This window comes from Salvelinus namaycush, chromosome 6 (genome assembly GCF_016432855.1).
Source record: "Salvelinus namaycush isolate Seneca chromosome 6, SaNama_1.0, whole genome shotgun sequence".
Classification (NCBI taxonomy): Eukaryota; Metazoa; Chordata; class Actinopteri; order Salmoniformes; family Salmonidae; genus Salvelinus; species Salvelinus namaycush.
In genome coordinates, this window is record NC_052312.1 from 46,140,619 (window position 1) to 46,158,955 (window position 18,337).

Genomic DNA, 18,337 nt, shown 5'->3' on the forward strand with positions numbered 1-18,337 from the left:
GGTTTAGTTGTACTCCTAGTGAGTGGTTTAGTTGTACTCCTAGTGAGTGGTTTAGTTGTATCCTAGTGAGTGGTTTAGCTGTACTCCTAGTGAGTGGTTAGTTGTACTCCTAGTGAGTGGTTTAGCTGTACTCCTAGTGAGTGGTTTAGTTGTACTCCTAGTGAGTGGTTTAGTGGACTCTAGTGAGTGGTTTAGTTGTACTCCTAGTGAGTTGGTTTAGTTGTACTCCTAGTGAGTGGTTTAGTTGTACTCCTAGTGAGTGGTTTAGTTGGACTCTAGTGATGGTTTAGTTGGCTCCTAGTGAGTGGTTTAGTGTACTCTAGTGAGTGGTTTAGTTGTACTCTAGTGAGTGGTTTAGTTGGACTCTAGTGAGTGGTTTTAGTTGTACTCCTAGTGAGTGGTTTAGTTGTACTCCTAGTGAGTGGTTTAGTTGTACTCCTAGTGAGTGGTTTAGTTGACTCCTAGTGAGTGGTTTAGTTGGACTCCTAGTGAGTGGTTTAGCTGTACTCTAGTGAGTGGTTTAATTGTACTCTAGTGAGTGGTTTAGCTGTACTCCTAGTGAGTGGTTTAGTTGTACTCCGAGTGAGTGGTTTAGCTGTACTCCTAGTGAGTGGTTTAGCTGTACTCCTAGTGAGTGGTTTAGTTGTACTCCTAGTGAGTGGTTTTAATTGTACTCTAGTGAGTGGTTTAGCTGTACTCCCAGTGAGTGGTTTAGGTTGTACTCCTAGTGAGTGGTTTAGATGTACTCCTAGTGAGTGGTTTAGTTGTACTCCTAGTGAGTGGTTTAGTTGTACTCTAGTGAGTGGTTTAGTTGCACTTTAGTGAGTGGTTTAGTTGTACTCCTAGTGAGTGGTTTAGTTGTACTCCTAGTGAGTGGTTTAGTTGTACTCCTAGTGAGTGGTTTAGTTGTACTCCTAGTGAGTGGTTTAGTTGTACTCCCAGTGAGTGGTTTAGTTGTACTCCTAGTGAGTGGTTTAGCTGTACTCTAGTGAGTGGTTTAATTCTACTCCTAGTGAGTGGTTTAGTTGTACTCCTAGTGAGTGGTTTTAGTTGTACTCCTAGTGAGTGGTTTAGTTGTACTCCTAGTGAGTGGTTTAGCTGTACTCCTAGTCAGTGGTTTAGTTGTACTCCTAGTGAGTGGTTTAATTGTACTCCTAGTGAGTGGTTTAGTTGTACTCCTAGTGAGTGGTTTAGTTGTACTCTAGTGAGTGGTTTAATTGTACTCCTAGTGAGTGGTTTAGTTGTACTCTAGTGAGTGGTTTAGTTGTACTCCTAGTGAGTGGTTTAATTGTACTCTAGTGAGTGGTTTAGTTGTACTCCTAGTGAGTGGTTTAATTGTACTCTAGTGAGTGGTTTAGTTGTACTCCTAGTGAGTGGTTTAGTTGTACTCCTAGTGAGTGGTTTAGTTGTACTCCTAGTGAGTGGTTTAGTTGTACTCTAGTGAGTGGTTTAGTTGTACTCCTAGTGAGTGGTTTAGTTGTACTCCTAGTGAGTGGTTTAGTTGTACTCCTAGTGAGTGGTTTAGCTGTACTCCTAGTGAGTGGTTTAGTTGTACTCCTAGTGAGTGGTTTAGTTGTACTCCTAGTGAGTGGTTTAGTTGTATTCTAGTGAGTGGTTTAGCTGTACCCCTAGTGAGTGGTTTAGTTGTACTCCTAGTGAGTGGTTTAGCTGTACTCCTAGTGAGTGGTTTAGTTGTACTCCTAGTGAGTGGTTTAGTTGGACTCTAGTGAGTGGTTTAGTTGTACTCCTAGTGAGTGGTTTAGTTGTACTCCTAGTGAGTGGTTTAGTTGTACTCCTAGTGAGTGGTTTAGTTGGACTCTAGTGAGTGGTTTAGTTGGACTCCTAGTGAGTGGTTTAGCTGTACTCCTAGTGAGTGGTTTAGCTGTACTCCTAGTGAGTGGTTTAGTTGTACTCCTAGTGAGTGGTTTAGTTGGACTCTAGTGAGTGGTTTAGTTGTACTCCTAGTGAGTGGTTTAGTTGTACTCCTAGTGAGTGGTTTAGTTGTACTCCCAGTGAGTGGTTTAGTTGTACTCCCAGTGAGTGGTTTAGCTGTACTCTAGTGAGTGGTTTAATTGTACTCCCAGTGAGTGGTTTAGTTGTACTCCTAGTGAGTGGTTTAGTTGTACTCCTAGTGAGTGGTTTAGTTGTACTCCTAGTGAGTGGTTTAGTTGTACTCCTAGTGAGTGGTTTAGTTGTACTCCTAGTGAGTGGTTTAGTTGTACTCTAGTGAGTGGTTTAGTTGTACTCCTAGTGAGTGGTTTAGTTGTACTCTAGTGAGTGGTTTAGTTGCACTTTAGTGAGTGGTTTAGTTGCACTTTAGTGAGTGGTTTAGTTGTACTCCTAGTGAGTGGTTTAGTTGTACTCCTAGTGAGTGGTTTAGCTGTACTCCTAGTCAGTGGTTTAGTTGTACTCCTAGTGAGTGGTTTAATTGTACTCCTAGTGAGTGGTTTAGTTGTACTCCTAGTGAGTGGTTTAGTTGTACTCCTAGTGAGTGGTTTAATTGTACTCTAGTGAGTGGTTTAATTGTACTCCTAGTAAGTGGTTTAGTTGTACTCTAGTGAGTGGTTTAGTTGTACTCCTAGTGAGTGGTTTAGTTGTACTCCTAGTGAGTGGTTTAGTTGTACTCCTAGTGAGTGGTTTAGTTGTACTCTAGTGAGTGGTTTAGTTGTACTCCTAGTGAGTGGTTTAGTTGTACTCCTAGTGAGTGGTTTAGCTGTAATCCTAGTGAGTGGTTTAGTTGTACTCCTAGTGAGTGGTTTAGTTGTACTCCTAGTGAGTGGTTTAGTTGTATTCTAGTGAGTGGTTTAGCTGTACTCCTAGTGAGTCGTTTAGTTGTACTCCTAGTGAGTGGTTTAGCTGTACTCCTAGTGAGTGGTTTAGTTGTACTCCTAGTGAGTGGTTTAGTTGGACTCTAGTGAGTGGTTTAGTTGTACTCCTAGTGAGTGGTTTAGTTGTACTCCTAGTGAGTGGTTTAGTTGTACTCCTAGTGAGTGGTTTAGTTGGACTCTAGTGAGTGGTTTAGTTGGACTCCTAGTGAGTGGTTTAGCTGTACTCCTAGTGAGTGGTTTAGTTGTACTCCTAGTGAGTGGTTTAGTTGGACTCTAGTGAGTGGTTTAGTTGTACTCCTAGTGAGTGGTTTAGTTGTACTCCTAGTGAGTGGTTTAGTTGTACTCCTAGTGAGTGGTTTAGTTGGACTCTAGTGAGTGGTTTAGTTGGACTCCTAGTGAGTGGTTTAGCTGTACTCTAGTGAGTGGTTTAATTGTACTCTAGTGAGTGGTTTAGCTGTACTCCTAGTGAGTGGTTTAGTTGTACTCCGAGTGAGTGGTTTAGCTGTACTCCTAGTGAGTGGTTTAGCTGTACTCCTAGTGAGTGGTTTAGTTGTACTCCTAGTGAGTGGTTTAATTGTACTCTAGTGAGTGGTTTAGCTGTACTCCCAGTGAGTGGTTTAGTTGTACTCCTAGTGAGTGGTTTAGATGTACTCCTAGTGAGTGGTTTAGTTGTACTCCTAGTGAGTGGTTTAGTTGTACTCTAGTGAGTGGTTTAGTTGCACTTTAGTGAGTGGTTTAGTTGTACTCCTAGTGAGTGGTTTAGTTGTACTCCTAGTGAGTGGTTTAGTTGTACTCTAGTGAGTGGTTTAGTTGTACTCCTAGTGAGTGGTTTAGTTGTACTCCCAGTGAGTGGTTTAGTTGTACTCCTAGTGAGTGGTTTAGCTGTACTCTAGTGAGTGGTTTAATTCTACTCCTAGTGAGTGGTTTAGTTGTACTCCTAGTGAGTGGTTTAGTTGTACTCCTAGTGAGTGGTTTAGTTGTACTCCTAGTGAGTGGTTTAGTTGTACTCCTAGTGAGTGGTTTAGTTGTACTCTAGTGAGTGGTTTAGTTGTACTCCTAGTGAGTGGTTTAGTTGTACTCCTAGTGAGTGGTTTAGTTGTACTCCTAGTGAGTGGTTTAGTTGTACTCCTAGTGAGTGGTTTAGTTGTACTCCTAGTGAGTGGTTTAGTTGTACTCCTAGTGAGTGGTTTAGTTGTACTCTAGTGAGTGGTTTAGTTGCACTTTAGTGAGTGGTTTAGTTGTACTCCTAGTGAGTGGTTTAGTTGTACTCCTAGTGAGTGGTTTAGTTGTACTCTAGTGAGTGGTTTAGTTGTACTCCTAGTGAGTGGTTTAGTTGTACTCCTAGTGAGTGGTTTAGTTGTACTCTAGTGAGTGGTTTAGTTGTACTCATAGTGAGTGGTTTAGCTGTACTCCTAGTGAGTGGTTTAGCTGTACTCCTAGTGAGTGGTTTAGTTGTACTCCTAGTGAGTGGTTTAGTTGTACTCCTAGTGAGTGGTTTAATTGTACTCTGGTGAGTGGTTTAATTGTACTCCTAGTGAGTGGTTTAGTTGTACTCTAGTGAGTGGTTTAGTTGTACTCCAAGTGAGTGGTTTAATTGTACTCTAGTGAGTGGTTTAGTTGTACTCCTAGTGAGTGGTTTAGTTGTACTCCTAGTGAGTGGTTTAGTTGTACTCCTAGTGAGTGGTTTAGTTGTACTCTAGTGAGTGGTTTAGTTGTACTCCTAGTGAGTGGTTTAGCTGTACTCCTAGTGAGTGGTTTAGTTGTACTCCTAGTGAGTGGTTTAGTTGTATTCTAGTGAGTGGTTTAGCTGTACTCCTAGTGAGTGGTTTAGTTGTACTCCTAGTGAGTGGTTTAGCTGTACTCCTAGTGAGTGGTTTAGTTGTACTCCTAGTGAGTGGTTTAGTTGGACTCTAGTGAGTGGTTTAGTTGTACTCCTAGTGAGTGGTTTAGTTGTACTCCTAGTGAGTGGTTTAGTTGTACTCCTAGTGAGTGGTTTAGTTGGACTCTAGTGAGTGGTTTAGTTGGACTCCTAGTGAGTGGTTTAGCTGTACTCCTAGTGAGTGGTTTAGTTGTACTCCTAGTGAGTGGTTTAGTTGGACTCTAGTGAGTGGTTTAGTTGTACTCCTAGTGAGTGGTTTAGTTGTACTCCTAGTGAGTGGTTTAGTTGTACTCCTAGTGAGTGGTTTAGTTGGACTCTAGTGAGTGGTTTAGTTGGACTCCTAGTGAGTGGTTTAGTTGTACTCTAGTGAGTGGTTTAGCTGTACTCCCAGTGAGTGGTTTAGTTGTACTCCTAGTGAGTGGTTTAGATGTACTCCTAGTGAGTGGTTTAGTTGTACTCCTAGTGAGTGGTTTAGTTGTACTCCTAGTGAGTGGTTTAGTTGTACTCCTAGTGAGTGGTTTAGTTGTACTCTAGTGAGTGGTTTAGTTGTACTCCTAGTGAGTGGTTTAGTTGGACTCTAGTGAGTGGTTTAGTTGTACTCCTAGTGAGTGGTTTAGTTGTACTCCTAGTGAGTGGTTTAGTTGTACTCCTAGTGAGTGGTTTAGTTGGACTCTAGTGAGTGGTTTAGTTGGACTCCTAGTGAGTGGTTTAGTTGGACTCCTAGTGAGTTGTTTAGCTGTACTCCTAGTGAGTGGTTTAGTTGTACTCCTAGTGAGTGGTTTAGTTGTACTCCTAGTGAGTGGTTTAGTTGTACTCTAGTGAGTGGTTTAGTTGTACTCTAGTGAGTGGTTTAGTTGTACTCCTAGTGAGTGGTTTAGTTGGACTCTAGTGAGTGGTTTAGTTGTACTCCTAGTGAGTGGTTTAGTTGTACTCCTAGTGAGTGGTTTAGTTGTACTCCTAGTGAGTGGTTTAGTTGGACTCTAGTGAGTGGTTTAGTTGGACTCCTAGTGAGTGGTTTAGTTGGACTCCTAGTGAGTGGTTTAGCTGTACTCCTAGTGAGTGGTTTAGTTGTACTCCTAGTGAGTGGTTTAGTTGTACTCCTAGTGAGTGGTTTAGTTGTACTCTAGTGAGTGGTTTAGTTGTACTCTAGTGAGTGGTTTAGTTGTACTCCTAGTGAGTGGTTTAGTTGTACTCCTAGTGAGTGGTTTAGTTGTACTCCTAGTGAGTGGTTTAGTTGTACTCTAGTGAGTGGTTTAGTTGTACTCTAGTGAGTGGTTTAGTTGTACTCCTAGTGAGTGGTTTAGTTGTACTCCTAGTGAGTGGTTTAGTTGTACTCCTAGTGAGTGGTTTTGTTGTACTCCTAGTGAGTGGTTTAGTTGTACTCTAGTGAGTGGTTTAGTTGTACTCCTAGTGAGTGGTTTAGTTGTACTCTAGTGAGTGGTTTAGTTGTACTCCTAGTGAGTGGTTTAGTTGTACTCCTAGTGAGTGGTTTAGTTGTACTCTTGTGAGTGGTTTAGTTGTACTCCTAGTGAGTGGTTTAGTTGTACTCCTAGTGAGTGGTTTAGTTGTACTCTAGTGAGTGGTTTAGTTGTACTCCTAGTGAGTGGTTTAGTTGTACTCCTAGTGAGTGGTTTAGTTGTACTCTATTGAGTGGTTTAGTTGTACTCCTAGTGAGTGGTTTAGTTGTACTCCTAGTGAGTGGTTTAGTTGTACTCCTAGTGAGTGGTTTAGTTGTACTCTAGTGAGTGGTTTAGTTGTACTCCTAGTGAGTGGTTTAGTTGTACTCCTAGTGAGTGGTTTAGTTGTACTCCTAGTGAGTGGTTTAGTTGTACTCTAGTGAGTGGTTTAGTTGTACTCCTAGTGAGTGGTTTAGTTGTACTCTAGTGAGTGGTTTAGTTGTACTCCTAGTGAGTGGTTTAGTTGTACTCCTAGTGAGTGGTTTAGTTGTACTCTAGTGAGTGGTTTAGTTGTACTCCTAGTGAGTGGTTTAGCTGTATTCCTAGTGAGTGGTTTAGTTGTACTCCTAGTGAGTGGTTTAGTTGTACTCTAGTGAGTGGTTTAGTTGTACTCCTAGTGAGTGGTTTAGTTGTACTCCCAGTGAGTGGTTTAGTTGTACTCCTAGTGAGTGGTTTAGCTGTACTCCTAGTGAGTGGTTTAATTGTACTCCTAGTGAGTGGTTTAGTTGTACTCCTAGTGAGTGGTTTAGTTGTACTCCTAGTGAGTGGTTTAGTTGTACTCCTAGTGAGTGGTTTAGTTGTACTCCTAGTGAGTGGTTTAGTTGTACTCCTAGTGAGTGGTTTAGTTGTACTCCTAGTGAGTGGTTTAGTTGTACTCCTAGTGAGTGGTTTAGTTGTACTCCTAATGAGTGGTTTAGTTGTACTCCTAGTGAGTGGTTTAGTTGTACTCCTAGTGAGTGGTTTAGTTGTACTCTAGTGAGTGGTTTAGTTGCACTTTAGTGAGTGGTTTAGTTGTACTCCTAGTGAGTGGTTTAGTTGTACTCCTAGTGAGTGGTTTAGTTGTACTCTAGTGAGTGGTTTAGTTGTACTCCTAGTGAGTGGTTTAGTTGTACTCCCAGTGAGTGGTTTAGTTGTACTCCTAGTGAGTGGTTTAGCTGTACTCTAGTGAGTGGTTTAATTGTACTCCTAGTGAGTGGTTTAGTTGTACTCCTAGTGAGTGGTTTAGTTGTACTCCTAGTGAGTGGTTTAGTTGTACTCCTAGTGAGTGGTTTAGTTGTACTCCTAGTGAGTGGTTTAGTTGTACTCTAGTGAGTGGTTTAGTTGTACTCCTAGTGAGTGGTTTAGTTGTACTCCTAGTGAGTGGTTTAGTTGTACTCCTAGTGAGTGGTTTAGTTGTACTCCTAGTGAGTGGTTTAGTTGTACTCCTAGTGAGTGGTTTAGTTGTACTCCTAGTGAGTGGTTTAGTTGTACTCTAGTGAGTGGTTTAGTTGCACTTTAGTGAGTGGTTTAGTTGTACTCCTAGTGAGTGGTTTAGTTGTACTCTAGTGAGTGGTTTAGCTGTACTCCCAGTGAGTGGTTTAGTTGTACTCCTAGTGAGTGGTTTAGATGTACTCCTAGTGAGTGGTTTAGTTGTACTCCTAGTGAGTGGTTTAGTTGTACTCCTAGTGAGTGGTTTAGTTGTACTCCTAGTGAGTGGTTTAGTTGTACTCTAGTGAGTGGTTTAGTTGTACTCCTAGTGAGTGGTTTAGTTGGACTCTAGTGAGTGGTTTAGTTGTACTCCTAGTGAGTGGTTTAGTTGTACTCCTAGTGAGTGGTTTAGTTGTACTCCTAGTGAGTGGTTTAGTTGGACTCTAGTGAGTGGTTTAGTTGGACTCCTAGTGAGTGGTTTAGTTGGACTCCTAGTGAGTTGTTTAGCTGTACTCCTAGTGAGTGGTTTAGTTGTACTCCTAGTGAGTGGTTTAGTTGTACTCCTAGTGAGTGGTTTAGTTGTACTCTAGTGAGTGGTTTAGTTGTACTCTAGTGAGTGGTTTAGTTGTACTCCTAGTGAGTGGTTTAGTTGGACTCTAGTGAGTGGTTTAGTTGTACTCCTAGTGAGTGGTTTAGTTGTACTCCTAGTGAGTGGTTTAGTTGTACTCCTAGTGAGTGGTTTAGTTGGACTCTAGTGAGTGGTTTAGTTGGACTCCTAGTGAGTGGTTTAGTTGGACTCCTAGTGAGTGGTTTAGCTGTACTCCTAGTGAGTGGTTTAGTTGTACTCCTAGTGAGTGGTTTAGTTGTACTCCTAGTGAGTGGTTTAGTTGTACTCTAGTGAGTGGTTTAGTTGTACTCTAGTGAGTGGTTTAGTTGTACTCCTAGTGAGTGGTTTAGTTGTACTCCTAGTGAGTGGTTTAGTTGTACTCCTAGTGAGTGGTTTAGTTGTACTCTAGTGAGTGGTTTAGTTGTACTCTAGTGAGTGGTTTAGTTGTACTCCTAGTGAGTGGTTTAGTTGTACTCCTAGTGAGTGGTTTAGTTGTACTCCTAGTGAGTGGTTTTGTTGTACTCCTAGTGAGTGGTTTAGTTGTACTCTAGTGAGTGGTTTAGTTGTACTCCTAGTGAGTGGTTTAGTTGTACTCTAGTGAGTGGTTTAGTTGTACTCCTAGTGAGTGGTTTAGTTGTACTCCTAGTGAGTGGTTTAGTTGTACTCTTGTGAGTGGTTTAGTTGTACTCCTAGTGAGTGGTTTAGTTGTACTCCTAGTGAGTGGTTTAGTTGTACTCTAGTGAGTGGTTTAGTTGTACTCCTAGTGAGTGGTTTAGTTGTACTCCTAGTGAGTGGTTTAGTTGTACTCTATTGAGTGGTTTAGTTGTACTCCTAGTGAGTGGTTTAGTTGTACTCCTAGTGAGTGGTTTAGTTGTACTCCTAGTGAGTGGTTTAGTTGTACTCTAGTGAGTGGTTTAGTTGTACTCCTAGTGAGTGGTTTAGTTGTACTCCTAGTGAGTGGTTTAGTTGTACTCCTAGTGAGTGGTTTAGTTGTACTCTAGTGAGTGGTTTAGTTGTACTCCTAGTGAGTGGTTTAGTTGTACTCTAGTGAGTGGTTTAGTTGTACTCCTAGTGAGTGGTTTAGTTGTACTCCTAGTGAGTGGTTTAGTTGTACTCTAGTGAGTGGTTTAGTTGTACTCCTAGTGAGTGGTTTAGCTGTATTCCTAGTGAGTGGTTTAGTTGTACTCCTAGTGAGTGGTTTAGTTGTACTCTAGTGAGTGGTTTAGTTGTACTCCTAGTGAGTGGTTTAGTTGTACTCCCAGTGAGTGGTTTAGTTGTACTCCTAGTGAGTGGTTTAGCTGTACTCCTAGTGAGTGGTTTAATTGTACTCCTAGTGAGTGGTTTAGTTGTACTCCTAGTGAGTGGTTTAGTTGTACTCCTAGTGAGTGGTTTAGTTGTACTCCTAGTGAGTGGTTTAGTTGTACTCCTAGTGAGTGGTTTAGTTGTACTCCTAGTGAGTGGTTTAGTTGTACTCCTAGTGAGTGGTTTAGTTGTACTCCTAGTGAGTGGTTTAGTTGTACTCCTAATGAGTGGTTTAGTTGTACTCCTAGTGAGTGGTTTAGTTGTACTCCTAGTGAGTGGTTTAGTTGTACTCTAGTGAGTGGTTTAGTTGCACTTTAGTGAGTGGTTTAGTTGTACTCCTAGTGAGTGGTTTAGTTGTACTCCTAGTGAGTGGTTTAGTTGTACTCTAGTGAGTGGTTTAGTTGTACTCCTAGTGAGTGGTTTAGTTGTACTCCCAGTGAGTGGTTTAGTTGTACTCCTAGTGAGTGGTTTAGCTGTACTCTAGTGAGTGGTTTAATTGTACTCCTAGTGAGTGGTTTAGTTGTACTCCTAGTGAGTGGTTTAGTTGTACTCCTAGTGAGTGGTTTAGTTGTACTCCTAGTGAGTGGTTTAGTTGTACTCCTAGTGAGTGGTTTAGTTGTACTCTAGTGAGTGGTTTAGTTGTACTCCTAGTGAGTGGTTTAGTTGTACTCCTAGTGAGTGGTTTAGTTGTACTCCTAGTGAGTGGTTTAGTTGTACTCCTAGTGAGTGGTTTAGTTGTACTCCTAGTGAGTGGTTTAGTTGTACTCCTAGTGAGTGGTTTAGTTGTACTCTAGTGAGTGGTTTAGTTGCACTTTAGTGAGTGGTTTAGTTGTACTCCTAGTGAGTGGTTTAGTTGTACTCCTAGTGAGTGGTTTAGTTGTACTCCTAGTGAGTGGTTTAGTTGTACTCTAGTGAGTGGTTTAGTTGTACTCCTAGTGAGTGGTTTAGCTGTACTCCTAGTGAGTGGTTTAGTTGTACTCCTAGTGAGTGGTTTAGTTGTACTCCTAGTGAGTGGTTTAGTTGTACTCCTAGTGAGTGGTTTAGTTGTACTCCTAGTGAGTGGTTTAGTTGTACTCTAGTGAGTGGTTTAGTTGCACTTTAGTGAGTGGTTTAGTTGTACTCCTAGTGAGTGGTTTAGTTGTACTCCTAGTGAGTGGTTTAGTTGTACTCCTAGTGAGTGGTTTAGTTGTACTCTAGTGAGTGGTTTAGTTGTACTCCTAGTGAGTGGTTTAGCTGTACTCCTAGTGAGTGGTTTAGTTGTACTCCTAGTGAGTGGTTTAGTTGTACTCCTAGTGAGTGGTTTAGTTGTACTCTAGTGAGTGGTTTAATTGTACTCCTAGTGAGTGGTTTAATTGTACTCCTAGTGAGTGGTTTAGTTCTATTCTAGTGAGTGGTTTAGCTGTACTCCTAGTGAGTGGTTTAGCTGTACTCCTAGTGAGTGGTTTAGTTGTATTCTAGTGAGTGGTTTAGTTGTACTCTAGTGAGTGGTTTAGTTGTACTCTAGTGAGTGGTTTAATTGTACTCCTAGTGAGTGGTTTAATTGTACTCCTAGTGAGTGGTTTAGTTGTATTCTAGTGAGTGGTTTAGCTGTACTCCTAGTGAGTGGTTTAGTTGTACTCTAGTGAGTGGTTTAGTTGTACTCCTAGTGAGTGGTTTAGTTGTACTCCTAGTGAGTGGTTTAGTTGTACTCTAGTGAGTGGTTTTAGTTGTACTCCTAGTGAGTGGTTTAATTGTACTCCTAGTGAGTGGTTTAGTTGTACTCTAGTGAGAGGTTTAGCTGTACTCCTAGTGAGTGGTTTAGTTGTACTCCTAGTGAGTGGTTTAGTTGTACTCTATTGAGTGGTTTAGTTGTACTCCTAGTGAGTGGTTTAGTTGTACTCTAGTGAGTGGTTTAGTTGTACTCTAGTGAGTGGTTTAGTTGTACTCCTAGTGAGTGGTTTAGTTGTATTCTAGTGAGTGGTTTAGTTGTACTCCTAGTGAGTGGTTTAGTTGTACTCTAGTGAGTGGTTTAGTTGTACTCCTAGTGAGTGGTTTAGTTGTACTCCTAGTGAGTGGTTTAGTTGTATTCTAGTGAGTGGTTTAGTTGTACTCCTAGTGAGTGGTTTAGTTGTACTCTAGTGAGTGGTTTAGTTGTACTCTAGTGAGTGGTTTAGTTGTACTCCTAGTGAGTGATTTAGTTGTATTCTAGTGAGTGGTTTAGTTGTACTCCTAGTGAGTGGTTTAGTTGTACTCTAGTGAGTGGTTTAGTTGTACTCCTAGTGAGTGGTTTAGTTGTACTCCTAGTGAGTGGTTTAGTTGTACTCCTAGTGAGTGGTTTAGTTGTACTCCTAGTGAGTGGTTTAGTTGTACTCTAGTGAGTGGTTTAGTTGTACTCTAGTGAGTGGTTTAATTGTACTCTAGTGAGTGGTTTAGTTGTACTCCTAGTGAGTGGTTTAGTTGTACTCTAGTGAGTGGTTTAGTTGTACTCCTAGTGAGTGGTTTAGTTGTACTCCTAGTGAGTGGTTTAGTTGTACTCTAGTGAGTGGTTTAGTTGTACTCTAGTGAGTGGTTTAGTTGTACTCTAGTGAGAGGTTTAGCTGTACTCCTAGTGAGTGGTTTAGCTGTACTCCTAGTGAGTGGTTTAGTTGTATTCTATTGAGTGGTTTAGTTGTACTCCTAGTGAGTGGTTTAGTTGTACTCTAGTGAGTGGTTTAGTTGTACTCTAGTGAGTGGTTTAGTTGTACTCTAGTGAGTGGTTTAGTTGTACTCTAGTGAGTGGTTTAGTTGTACTCTAGTGAGTGGTTTAGTTGTACTCCTAGTGAGTGGTTTAGTTGTACTCTAGTGAGTGGTTTAGTTGTACTCTAGTGAGTGGTTTAGTTGTACTCCTAGTGAGTGGTTTAGTTGTACTCCTAGTGAGTGGTTTAGTTGTACTCTAGTGAGTGGTTTAGTTGTACTCCTAGTGAGTGGTTTAGTTGTACTCTAGTGAGTGGTTTAGTTGTACTCCTAGTGAGTGGTTTAGTTGTACTCCTAGTGAGTGGTTTAGTTGTACTCTAGTGAGTGGTTTAGTTGTACTCCTAGTGAGTGGTTTAGTTGGACTCCTAGTGAGTGGTTTAGTTGGACTCCTAGTGAGTGGTTTAGTTGTACTCTAGTGAGTGGTTTAGTTGTACTCCTAGTGAGAGGTTTAGTTGTACTCCTAGTGAGTGGTTTAGTTGTACTCCTAGTGAGTGGTTTAGTTGTACTCTAGTGAGTGGTTTAGTTGTACTCTAGTGAGTGGTTAAGTTGTACTCTAGTGAGTGGTTTAGTTGTACTCCTAGTGAGTGGTTTAGTTGTACTCCTAGTGAGTGGTTTAGTTGTACTCTAGTGAGTGGTTTAATTGTACTCTAGTGAGTGGTTTAGTTGTACTCCTAGTGAGTGGTTTAGTTGTACTCCTAGTGAGTGGTTTAGTTGTACTCCTAGTGAGTGGTTTAGTTGTACTCCTAGTGAGTGGTTTAGTTGTACTCCTAGTGAGTGGTTTAGTTGTACTCCTAGTGAGTGGTTTAGTTGTACTCCTAGTGAGTGGTTTAGTTGTACTCCTAGTGAGTGGTTTAGTTGTACTCTAGTGAGTGGTTTAATTGTACTCTAGTGAGTGGTTTAGTTGTACTCCTAGTGAGTGGTTTAGTTGTACTCCTAGTGAGTGGTTTAGTTGTACTCCTAGTGAGTGGTTTAGTTGTACTCCTAGTGAGTGGTTTAGTTGTACTCCTAGTGAGTGGTTTAGTTGTACTCCTAGTGAGTGGTTTAGTTGTACTCCTAGTGAGTGGTTTAGTTGTACTCCTAGTGAGTGGTTTAGTTGTACTCCTAGTGAGTGGTTTAGTTGTACTCCTAGTGAGTGGTTTAGTTGTACTCCTAGTGAGTGGTTTAGTTGTACTCCTAGTGAGTGGTTTAGTTGTACTCCTAGTCAGTGGTTTAGTTGTACTCTAGTGAGTGGTTTAGTTGTACTCCTAGTCAGTGGTTTAGTTGTACTCCTAGTCAGTGGTTTAGTTGTACTCCTAGTGAGTGGTTTAGTTGTACTCCTAGTGAGTGGTTTAGTTGTACTCCTAGTGAGTGGTTTAGTTGTACTCCTAGTGAGTGGTTTAGTTGTACTCCTAGTGAGTGGTTTAGTTGTACTCCTAGTGAGTGGTTTAGTTGTACTCCTAGTGAGTGGTTTAGTTGTACTCTAGTGAGTGGTTTAATTGTACTCTAGTGAGTGGTTTAATTGTACTCTAGTGAGTGGTTTAATTGTACTCCTAGTGAGTGGTTTAATTGTACTCCTAGTGAGTGGTTTAGTTGTACTCCTAGTGAGTGGTTTAGTTGTACTCTAGTGAGTGGTTTAGTTGTACTCCTAGTCAGTGGTTTAGTTGTACTCTATTGAGTGGTTTAGTTGTACTCCTAGTGAGTGGTTTAGTTGTACTCTAGTGAGTGGTTTAGTTGTACTCCTCATGCCGACATCACAGAACCTTGCTTCCATCAAGACTGTGGCCATTGGCATCATTATTAGTTCAGTAGCTTGTTGCTGACTATGCAATGTGCTGTATGTGGGTCATTGAACACAGTTGAGGAGCCAGATTGAGTGAGTTTGTAGAGTGCCTGCTGAGGCCTTCTATAGTCTATTGTCAGTTTAGTGATGCTGGTAGCTGTGGTTAGTATGTGGCCAATGATAAGTGTTCATACAGAGAATAGAGTAGAATACTGCAGTACTGTATTTTACTGTATTGTATTATAGTGTTTATACAAGCTGTGGCCAATCTTTTCTCCAGCTTATACCTCTTATACTATGTTCAGTTTATACTGACTGGTCAATGTGTGGTCAACCCTATTTGGAGTGTGTCTGACAGTAGTCTCTGTGGTCCTCAGTGTTCCAGACCTGAGTGAGTACAGTGTACAGGTGGGCCTCCTTCACCTCAACTCGTCCTTGGACCACCCCAGGCTCCGCATCGCACACGTGGTCTGTGGCCCGGAGGGATCCAACCTGGCCCTGCTCAAACTGGCCAAGTAAGAATAGCATTCATTCATTCAGTGAGACAGTCAGTCAGCCATTTTACTTACCTGGTAAAATACATGTAAAAAATATAATCAATCCATCCATTGTAGGCACAGCAACCATTTATTTATTCATTCGTGTGTTTATGTGTCCACGCCTAGGCCTGCCCCTCTCTCTGAGCATGCCTTCACCATCCAGCTCCCAGTAGCAGGCTGTGGGGTCACAGACGGAACCAACTGTCTCATGTACGGCTGGGGAGAGACCAAAGGTACTGCCCTACATGACTGTTCCTTTGTTGTGTCTTATCCCTGTGTTGTGTCTTATCCCTGTGTTGTCTAATCCCTGTGTTATGTCTAATCCCTGTGTTATGTCTTATCCCTGTGTGGTATCTTATCCCTGTATGGTGTCTTATCCCTGTGTGGTGTCTTATCCCTGTGTGGTGTCTTATCCCTGTGTGGTGTCTTATGTATATCTATATACACTCAGTGGCCAGTTTATTAGGTACACCACCCCGTTCACAAAAATGGTTTGCTCCTACAGACAGTGAGTCACGTGGCCGTGGCTTGCTATATAAAGTTACTATTCGACTGAACGTTAGAATGGGCAAAACGAGTGACCAAAGCGACTTTGAGTATAGTATGATTGTTGGTGCCAGGCGTGCCAATTCCAGTATCTCAGAAACGGCTGGCCTCCTGGGCTTTTAACCCACAACAGTGTTTACTGAGAATGGTGCAACAAACAAAAAACATCCAGTCAGCGGCAGTCCTGTGGGCGAAAACAGGTCGTTGATGAGAGGTCGAAGGACAATGGCAAGAATTGTGCAATCTAACAGGCGGGCCACAAACAGGCAAATAACGGCACAATGGGGGTGTGCATAACAGCATCTCGGAAGGCACAACTCGTCGGTCCTTGTCATGGATGGGCTATTTGCAGCAGACGACCACACCAGGTTCCACTCCTATCAGCTAAAACCAAGAAGAAACGGCTCCAGTGAGCACGCGATCACCAACACTGGTGAATAAGGAGTGGAAAAACATCATCTGGTCAGATGAATCCAGGTTCCTGTTGCGTCATGCTAATGGCAGAGTCAGGTTTTGGCGTAAGCAGCATGAGTCCATGGCCCCATCCTGCCTGGTGTCAACGGTACAGGCTGGTGGTGGTGGTGTAATGGTGTGGAGACCGTTTTCCTGGCACACTTTAGGTCCCTTGATACCAATTGAGCAATGTTTCCAATTCCCCAAAGAATTGATGCAGTTCTGGAGGCAAAGGGGGTCTGACTCGGTACTAGATGGGTGTACCTAGTAAACTGGCCACTGAGTGTATTCTGTATGACCTCTGTTTCATGCTATGGTGTGGTGAAGATCTGGGGGGATATTGGATCGAGAGATCCTTGATATTGTAAGAAGAGACCTTAGGATATCATGTATCGAATGTGTGAATAAAGTCCCCCACAATGACACCATATAGACAAACATGTTGTCCAGGATTATAGGTTTGGAATATGGTGAAATGATGTTTGGACAGTAGACTGACTGTTTCCTGCTTTATTTCCGGCTACTTCCTGTCCAGGGACAGGATATGAGGGGGCACTGAAAGCTGTGAGTCTGCCCATGGTCAGTAACGACTGGTGTTCTGAGCTCCACGACAAAACCCTGCCTGTCACCGACAGCAAAGTGTGTGCCGGGGGCAAGAAAGACCAGGGAGTGTGTGAGGTGAGCTTCATAAACATTACTCTACATTATCTGAAACATGCATTGACTCGACATTGCGTGACTCAGTTATTACTTCAAACTATTCGTATAACTACCATAATGCCTTTTGATTGGCTGCATGAGCACCACGCTAACCTGCTATTGGTTCGTCCCTCACAGAGAGACTACGGTGGCCCGTTGGTGTGCCAGGAACGAGAGAGCAAAGTCATCGTGGGCGTGAGCATCCACGGCCGGGGCTGTGCCCTGGCCCGGCGGCCCGCCATCTTCGTCAATGTGGCCTACTACTCGGGGTGGATCCATAAAGTCTTCATACACTACTCCAGGTTGGAGGAAAAACTACTGGAAGAAGCACAGACTAAACCACTCCATTCAGGACTGTACCACTAGCATGCAAGAGGAGGGATGGAGCATTCAGGACTGTACCACTAGCCTGCAAGAGGAGGGGTGGAGCATTCAGGACTGTACTACAGCACTATAAGAGGAGGGGTGGAATATTTAGGACTGTACCACAAGCCGGTAGGATGGAGAATGATCTGTCCAACAGAGGATGCCTAACTAACAAGACGGTTGGGAGATGTAAGAATGAGGAAACTGACTTTATGGGAAGCAGCCATTTTGGGGCTTCGTGGCTGGACGTCGCTTCAGTTTTTGGAGGGAAAAAACACCATGAATGGAAGAGATATTTTGGGATGTTCAGAGGCTGGGAATACAATGACATGTTCAGAGAGGCTGAAAATGATAAGAAGGATTCTTATAATATGCAAATTGATTAATGCAGGACCAGGTTGTTACGCCTTGATCACACTGATAGCGTCATTGCGCAAAGTAGTACCTAGCATCATTTGGATTGTGTGCAACAAAAGTCCTCAACATTCACCTTCTGCTACCATTTCTGTCAAGCTGTCTACGCATACAATGTGATGCATACCTTGATAAATCCAAGGTATGCACCACAAAGAACACACTGCAACTGCCTCTGCAATGCAATGCTGCAAGGCAAATGCAGCATTCCATTGGAAATGAATGTATTTCTGCTGTACCAAAATGTATTGACGCTGTCTTTGTGATTGAGGCATTAGCTTTAATAACATTTCTAAACAATAGTTTCTGGCACATGGACAGCTTTTTTTTTGGTGAAATATATGAATACTCTTAAGCCATAAAGAGGGGTGAATTGATTTGTTCTCTCACTCCGCCCACAAGACAATAGGAATGGTATGGATGACTCAGTATTGTCTCCTGGAAAATACTTGAATTTGATCAGAACCAAAACCAGAGCCATGCGAGGAGGGATCCAGACAGGACTTGGTACGATCCGTGGCTACTGGGTCACGTTGAGGGCACATGATGTAATGGCTAAAAGTTCAGTCATTCAGAAGTTACCACTTGGTGAGTGGTGGGAATTAAAACCTGTCTAGAAACAACCTCTAGCTCATAGCCGTAAGCTCATAGCCCTACTCCCCAGGTACTGGTGTAGAGCAGTGTATACCAACTCCAGTCCTCCAGTACCCCCAACAGCACACACTTCTGTTGTAGTCCCGCAAAAGCACACCTGATTCAATTTGTCAGCTAATCATCAAGCCCACCTCGAGTTGAATCAGGTTTGTCCAGAGTTACAACACAAATGTATGCTGTTGTGGATACTGGAGGACTGGAGTTGGTATACACTGCTCTACACCAGTACCTGGGGAGTAGGGCTATGAGCTTGAGGCTATGAGCTAGAGGTTGTTTCTAGACAGGTCCTAACTCTCACCATTCACCAAGTGGTTGTTTTTGGAAACACTATTCAGTAACTGTTCCCTAACTAATGCTAATGCTAACAGTTACTTAGCCAAACGTTAACAGTTAGCCTACATGGCTAACATGTCTCCAGTTTTGGAGGGAACTCTACACTAGCCCCTGGTGGGCTGCGTGTGCGTTATGTGGTCAGAGTACACATTTAGAAGTTTCTTATTGAGTGTATTTCTGTCACTCTGTGTTATTTAATAGGTCTTATAGATCTGGGCCTTTCCTTGGCTCACTCACACCAGACGTCAGTGGAGTTGCTTCCTCTCTACTCTCTGTGTTTTATATTTAAACGGATTAGAACGTAGTGTGCAGTCTTATTTATTTGTATACATCTGGCCCTCGCGAGAGGGCGCCAGCGATTGATGTCGACAAAGCGACACGT

At 42.5% G+C, this 18,337-nt stretch overlaps 1 protein-coding gene across 1 annotated transcript; it reads left to right on the plus strand.

Moving 5' to 3' along the window:
• Positions 1-13,892: 13,892 nt before the first annotated feature.
• LOC120050096 (hepatocyte growth factor-like) lies at positions 13,893-17,031 on the plus strand. Its single transcript, XM_038996738.1, has 4 exons — positions 13,893-14,466; positions 14,617-14,723; positions 16,025-16,167; positions 16,327-17,031. The coding sequence occupies exons 2-4, from the start codon at positions 14,699-14,701 to the stop codon at positions 16,552-16,554; spliced, it is 396 nt and encodes a 131-aa protein (XP_038852666.1). The 5' UTR covers positions 13,893-14,466; positions 14,617-14,698; the 3' UTR covers positions 16,555-17,031.
• The last annotated feature ends 1,306 nt before the right edge of the window (positions 17,032-18,337 follow it).